Below are 7,872 nucleotides of genomic sequence, written 5' to 3'. Positions count from 1 at the left end.
TACTGAGTGCAAGGTGCTGGATCTAGGGATGGAAATTGTGCACCCCCGCCCATCGCTGAACAGTTGTGGATTAAGACCGGCTATATGTCCTGGCACGGCTGAGGACTTGAATCCAAAAATCTGTCAGAATCCAAGCAGAACCTGCCTGTTTTGCTGCCTGCAGGAATAAAGCAGTCCAGCCCTAGTTAAGTGGAAGAACTGCCTGGGCAGTGACTATGGGGGCTAGCTCTATCTGAACTAGAGCAGAGTGGGGGCAGTTGCGTGAGGGCTTGAAAGATCTGTCCTCCTCAGTCCCACCCACTTTTGTCTCCCCGGCAGTAGGAAGGCGGCAGGAGTCAGAAGAGGGAGGAGTGTCCCGGACGCAGCATAGAGAGGAGGGAGGAGTAGGAGACAGGGGAATGCGTAATGTGTGAGTGACGGTGAGTGTGTGCGGGCGGCTGGCCGAGTCCAGAGGACGCTGATGCTCATGTCCCCGGGTTTAGGTACGTTTGTTATCGCTGTATTGGAGCTGGTAGTTGCTTTTGAAGCATCCTGTATTAGCTGCAGAGATCTTCACTTTGCACCTCTGGAGTTCTGTCAGCAGCACCTGTTGCAGGAGGGAGAGGGTTTAACCAGCTGCAGGCAGAGCTGAGCGCGTAGCTCGCCCATGAGTGGCTGCTGGATGGTAGGAGTCTGCTAAGGTTTCTGTTGTTTCAGCAGCTCCTCTTTCTGTCCTGTAGAGCAGGGCAGGTGGTGACAGTAGTCTTTCCAATGGAAAATCCTATTCTCAGGGGATCATATCGAGATGAAACTTGGCCTGAAATGTCCGAGCTGTCTGTTTTAACTCTCAAAAATACACAAGACGTTCATCTGACTATTTCAATTAAGTGAAAATAAAATCAAAATAGGGAGGAGCTGCGTATGCGCTGTGTATTGCAAAAGAGTGAATTAGAAGGAATTTTTTTTTTTTTCAAATCATCCTCTGATAAGGAATGAATTTTAAATAGGTTTATGATAAAATATGTGATATGTAAGCAGTTGCAGTTTGAAATATTTCCTATTCTCATGGCTTTTGATATGCTAATTCTGTATAAAACATTGCATAATTCACTCTGGCTAACCCAGATAAATTTAAGATAAAATGTGTTAGGAACTGCTTGTCAAACGTTATTTGTCATTTTTTAACGAGTGTATAATAGCTTTATAGTAGAGACAGTTGTGAAGCAGCAGATAATGCTTTTTTTCACGTTATTCATCATATAGAAGCCGAGTGTTCTTTCTGATACACTTTGCACGCATCTTCTAGAACAATACTTTCAGTTAAATAATAGGCGTTGGAGAATCTACCATGAGAGCGGAGTTCAGTAACTAAGGGTAGAATGTGGTATATTTAAAACACAGTCGGTCTGTCCCTGAAGCCTAAAACAAGCTTTCACCTACTAAATGTTTTCAGTTTTTCAATGTGAAAAGGAGAACCAGATTAATGAGGGAATAAAATCATTTATAGCAGATTAGGAGTAGAATTGAAATGGCCAAATAGTTGATAATGTAAAAACTAACATGTATTTCAAGGGTGAACTGAAATGCTAACTTAATGTTATTATAAATATTTATGTTATTGATATCTAACATATAGTTTAATGTTTTAATAGCTTTCTAACGTAGCTGTGTGTTTTCAATAGCTCTATGTGAAAAAATCAATTATACTCACTAAGTATCCATCTAATTGAACTAATTAACCCCAATAATGAGGGTATGTGCTTCTTAGCTTGTAATTGTGGTTTGTATCCTGCTCACATTGAAGTCAATGGGAAAAATGCTATTTACTTTTTGTGAGAGCAAGTCCTGGGCAGTTTGTTTGTGCTCTCAGCATTTTTTAAGGCTGAAAAATAATAGTAGGTAAGTTTTAAAGAATTGATGCTACTGAATGAGATTGATCCTTATACAACGAAACCTACAATGTAATTCCTCCTCTGGAAATTGTTGTGAGCTTTATTTGAAAGAAGGGTTCAGAAGAAGGGCTAAAACACACGTTGCTGTTAAAACATCTAACATGCATGGCAGCATGTTATTTAAAAGATTTTGACTTCCAAGGTTTTTTCTTTTCTTTCTTTTGGATTTCCACGAAAAAAATGTTTTACCTCACACATGAATGTTCCAGATGACTTCAACTGAACTACTGCAAAAGCTAGGAAAGCATATGCCTTTAGTGTGACTGTTCAGAAAATGAGAACTGTAGAAATAAACTTTCCATATGGATCTCAGTCATAAGATACAAACAATTTATGGCAATTGGGAGGAAGAACATTTATGACCTACAAATCACCTTTTATATTGTTACAGAACTACCAGGGTTTTCCAGGATTACAATATGCTGAAGATGGATTGATTGTTAGTTACTATATTTTTAAAAGTATTTCATACTAATTATAAGCTTAACAAAACTTTAATTTAAAAAAACTTGGTTGAAAACATCATTGAAAAATATATCCTTAGATCACTTTTCAAAGAGAGAAAATTAAAATTTGTCTCAACTATTTTTGAATTTTTTTAGCCTAAGGTGTTTTTGGTAGGCGTAAAAACCATCAACTCTACATCCGGCCCTTGCTATTATTTGAGGTAGCGTAAGGCAATTTAGCTTCATTTCATTGCTGGGTAACTCTGCTCTCTGCTTTTTTTTCTTTTTTTTTTTTTTTTCCCCCTTGACCAGCCTTTTACAAAGTATTCTTGGTGTTGGGTTAATATCTAACTTGTCCTCTAAGAAATGCAAACTATACTTGGGGAGAAAATATGAGTATTATGCTGAAATTCTTGGCTCAGAAAGTGTTAGGTCTTGACCTCCCAAAGATATAATCACATACATAACTATGTTCATATGAGTAATCCTGCTGATTGGTTCTACTCATTTATATAAACTGTGCTTGCATTTCAGCCCTACAAGCTTGGACTCTTTAGATCTAATCCCTTTTGGATATAATACTTTCCCTCACTGGAAGTAAGCATGCATAGCATTTGAGTACTTCTTTCAATGTATAATAAACCCTTCTTTCAATGTATAATAAAGTGACTCCTACATTATCAAGTTCAATTTTACAGAGCTGTTGCTCTGGAATTTAGTTTCCTAGGGCAGATGATTGACTACAGGAATCAATGTTATAGGCCATTTATCTTATTCTAGGTGGGCCTATTGTTATCTTTTTTACTCTGAAGAGTGTGATTGAATCATAAATGGTGCTATTTCTGCAAAGCCTTACTTACCTAAGTCAAACTGGAAAATACTTTGTGCGAAAAGGATTCTCAAGACTGAGTTTACTCCATAGATGAGAATTTGTGGCTATTTGCAGAAAGAATTTTAAAACTAGGAGTTCTAGAATATGCTTTAAATATGAGAAGTAGTGATTCATAGTTTGGCTTATTAAATTTTCCTGTAAAACTAGTTGAAATTGTTTAAGTTCCTTTTGCTAAGGTAATTTGTAAGCCAAAACCAAGGTTGCTGTTGGGATAAAGTTGTGTAAAGGCTATGTGCTGTTTGGCAGGATAAATTTCTCTGGCAGAATTAATCAACGGAAAAGATAATTTCTATGTCCGTTGCAGCTTTTGTGATTATGAATTTTTTTAGCAAATTGGAAACAGAATTTCATTTAACATACTAAAGCAAAATCTTTTTTTAGGAGAAGAGGGTTTTTTTTGGCTATTTCATTTTGTATCTGATATAAATTTATTAGAATACAATTATGATTCGTTTTTTTGATAGCAGAAGAAACTTCCTTTTCTTCCCTCACTTAGCCGGGACTGATCCAATATATTAGTGCTCTGAACTGTTTCAAGCTTTGCTTCATTAAGGATTTAATGTGGCCTTAATTCAGCCATCTGTTATGGATTTGGCAGACCAACAGATCTGAGGTGTTGGTCAGAGCTCTAGAAATTTCCCACATTTTTAAAGGTTAGGAAGAGAGCTACATTTATGAATAGATTTTGAATAATTCTTAGCAAGACAATAGTGCAGAAGTGGAGTAAAAAATGCGTGTCATTCTCTGAAGCACAAGGTCCCCTGTCTGTCTTTAGCTTTGCTGAAAGGCAATTAGCATTTCAGCCAGCCAATTTGGTTACATGCAATGAGGTACTTGGGTTTGTAATTTGCTTCTCTCGGCTTGGTGCTGTTGAGAACTAGCTCTGTGTAATCCTCTCAAAGTACCTTTCTTTCCAGCATAGTTATTGTTGCTGGTTTTAAATAACTAATCAACAAAGAGTTTTCCTTGTCTTGAACTACAGGGTGCCTTAGGACAAGAAAAAGAAATACCCAGTTAATAAGGGAATGATTATAATTATTAAATAGTGATTATTAAATTGTGACATAGGTTAAAAGTCTTAGAAAAGCCAACGAAACCACAATGCACAAGAAAGATAGTGTGAAGAGCCTTGGAATCTAAACAGTTTTGCTTCGGGAGTTCTATTCAGCATGTAGATGCTTTGTTATGTGTTTCATTTTAAAATGGATTGCCCAGATGTAAGGAGCTAATTCATAGTATAGATTGGAGAGAGGGTCTTATAGTATCATCTCTTCAAAAATGATGCAAATATATTTTTTCTTTTATAGAGAGAAGTCTTTTGAGGGACTTTGTGAAATATTGAGCCATAATAAAAACAATATTCTTTACTGCAGTCTAGTAACAAGTGAATATATTTAACCATAGAAGTGAAACTTATTTTGATATGATTCTGAAATTTAATGTAAATATTTGACACAAATTTTCATGTTTCATAATATAATTTTATGAAGTCCAGAGTAGCTCACTGAGCTATTTATTCTAATAATTAGGTAGCATATTAAAATTCTGTTTGGCTCATACATGCTTATTAACTTCTAAGGAGCTACTGGAGATGGTAATAATTCTTTTGTCCGTATACCTGAAAGAGCCTCATAGGAGGGAATAGATGGTACTATAATTTACAGCTCTGAACCTTACAGATTTTTTTTTCTGCAAGGCTGTTATGTGTAAAGTGCTATTGCACAGTAGGTTGTTTATTTTTGGTTTTAAATATATGCCAATATGAGAGAAATAACAAATATGCTGGAGAAGCCCATGATTAGTTATTCTGATACATGCTACTCATTTTTGGCTATAGTACTTCATTGAGGCCAAGTAGTAGGCACTTCAGGCCATAGTAGTTTTGTCCTCAGCTGATATGTTCTAAAAATATATTAAATGTTGAGGAAAGGAGAGCAACCTCCAAAAGAGAGATACAAAAAGAAATTAATGTGAAACTTCAGATCTTAACAGTTAAGTGAAATAAATAGGCATTCATCACTGAAGTCTGCAGGCCTTCCTCATCTGTGTTTCTGGTTCCATACATTTAAGAGCCTGATCCTGAGATAGGCTAAGTCTTGCGGTTGCTTCTACAATAAGCGTCCACTGGGATGTGCTAAGCGTGTTCATGGCTGTTTTTTTATTTGTTTGTATTTTAAAAAATCAATTTAGTTTTTTGTGCAAGAGAGAATGTGAGTGCTTATATTGTTACAAATTCTACTTGGGGCGACATGCCCCAGATAAAAAGCTAGGCCCTGGTTCTGTAAAACAATGTAAATAGCTCTCCACTAGTAAAACATGTTTACTTTTTTCGTTAGAACTGTATAGGTGAAAGACAGTTTCCTGTGTGGGGCTGAAAAACAGATCAATTTTTGCTTAAACGTTACTGTATGGTAAAAATAATTGTTCCAAACTAACACGTTGGTCTCATATAATATTTAGTCATAGCTTTTATATAGCGTATGTATGTATGGATAGATTCTCATCACTTGCATGAAATAAATTAAAAGATCTGTGCCTGAAATCAGTATTGTTATTCTGGAACAAATTATAGCAAATTCAAATTCCTACTTGTGCATTTCTTAGCATATTAATTTGTTTACGTCAGACTCTGATCTGTGTTCTAAATATAAAGTAACCTTGTTTCACTGGCATTGCTCTGGATGAAAATAACAGAGATCAGGATCTGGCTCTTACAACTAGTCAAAATTATTATCTGATTTTATGTTAGGCCAGCAAATTATAAGGTAACCATAGATCTTTGTAGAAAAGGTCTGTATTCTGCATGCTCTGTTTTTTCTACTTGCTTGCTGTTTGCAAACAGAAATAGTGAATGAAGCATTGCTTGGTAGTTTTGCCCTTTATTCCCTGCTCTGAATGAGAACAGGCAGAGCAAGTGGTGACCTTAGAAAGCCTTTAGTGATTACCTGGCTTATGAGATAAAAATTTGTTCTCCTGTGATTATTATGTGCTGTAGGATTTAATATTCAAGAAAATAGCTTAGATCCACTCAAATTCTTTTGAGGCAGTAAAGAGAGGAAGATGCCAGAAAACCTGGAAGGGGTACTCTGCGTATATGACACTTTTTTTTCTTCTCAGTGACCTCTAATAACAGGATGAGATGATTTGGATGTCTCATTAGGCTTCTATCTTTATGTTCTGCTTGCAGATTTACCATTTTTAGTATTGTTTCCTGGCTTTGATAGATTTAGCTTTGCAGCTGGTAAATATGGATATGATGGCAGGTAGCTTATGCTTTTTTCCCTTAGGATAAGATGTCTGTGTTGAAGGATAGGTGCCTTTTTTTCAGGGGGACGTATTGAATGAAAAGATTTTCATATGGTCGTGTTGTTCAGGTACATGGCCACAGCAGTGTTCCAGAGGTATATGTCGTCACAGACAGTGAGTTTTGATAAGATTTTTTTTTTTAATGCTGCAATAGTTAGAAAGCAAATAATCGGGATAATAATTGACTGATATCAGTGTCATTAATGCCAATCACACAAATATTCTTAGCACCTGAGGCAGAATACTGCCTTGGCAGTATTCTGTCATGGCAGTAGTAGTAAGTAGGTAAGTAGCGACTGAGCTCTAAAACTTCAGGGCAGTGAAAGCTTATATATAGAGGTGGCAGAGACCCTGAGTAATATGCATAGAAATCAGGGAGACTTTCACCAAATGCTGCAACTATCAGTGCAGTACAGAATGAGGAGGAAGAGGGGAGCAGATCTGAGTGGCAGTTGTTATGACTTTTATTAAAATTTTTTTGCCTTCTACAGCTTGAAGCATGTAGAGAAAGAAAAAGGATATAGGAAGATGTTCTATTGAAGTAGTGACTTTGAAACACTCTTTTCCGGCTCTTTTGTCCCATCAGAGTGAGGCACTTACATATCCCAAATCAAAAAAAAAAAAAAAGAACAAAAACGCACAAACAAACAAAAACCTCCCACACCATGCGTGGGTAATACTCATCATTCAAATGCTAGGTTTTACAGACACAGCTATTGTGTCCTCCCTTGGATGCATGTGAAATGTGGGAACTCACTGAGGCAAAAAAAAAAGTATGAAATAAAATATTCTTCTGTTAATTTGGGACAGTGACAACATTGAAAGTCAAATTTTAGCAAATCAAAGTTGTCATAATTCCTACTGATTTCCCAGGTTGTTCTCCAACACTGTTGTAAATTTCAGTGCTCCTGAGAATGCCTAAAATAGAAGTGCTGAACATGCAGGTTTTTAATATATTTCTACAACAGGTGCAGCAAAGGAATGACCTTGTGAAACTTCTTGCTGTGCGCTATTCCGATGTACTACAGAGAATCTCCTCTTTACATATGAAAGAGCACATGTATCTCTCTTCCATTGTATTCAGCCAAAGATGCTGCTGGGTGCTGACATCCCTGCTGTGAATAGACTTCTGTCTGGCAACCACTGTAGCTGTACTGCTGTACTCAATGCAGAGTACTAGGCATGCCAGTTTTTGAATGTTCTGCTTGGCTGGGTATTTGTAATCGCAGGGAGTAGACAAGGACAGGCAGTGAAAATGCACTAGGCTTTACGCTTGCACTGCTGTGCCATATCAGTG

General features: G+C 36.8%; 1 protein-coding gene across 1 annotated transcript in view; it reads left to right on the top strand.

Annotated features, from left to right (window-relative positions):
- The first annotated feature begins 416 nt into the window (after positions 1–416).
- Positions 417–7,872, top strand: part of LOC104150173 (adhesion G-protein coupled receptor V1) — a 273,763-nt gene continuing 266,307 nt past the window's right edge. Inside the window, exon 1 of the mRNA XM_068926389.1 lies at positions 417–482. Within this exon, the coding sequence (XP_068782490.1) occupies positions 461–482 (22 nt within the window). The 5' untranslated portion in view covers positions 417–460. The remainder of the gene's footprint in view (positions 483–7,872) is intronic.

Source organism: Struthio camelus, chromosome W, assembly GCF_040807025.1.
Source record: "Struthio camelus isolate bStrCam1 chromosome W, bStrCam1.hap1, whole genome shotgun sequence".
Lineage (NCBI taxonomy): Eukaryota > Metazoa > Chordata > Aves > Struthioniformes > Struthionidae > Struthio > Struthio camelus.
Note: the sequence above shows the minus strand (reverse complement) of the source record. Positions and strands in the feature narration are given on the sequence as shown.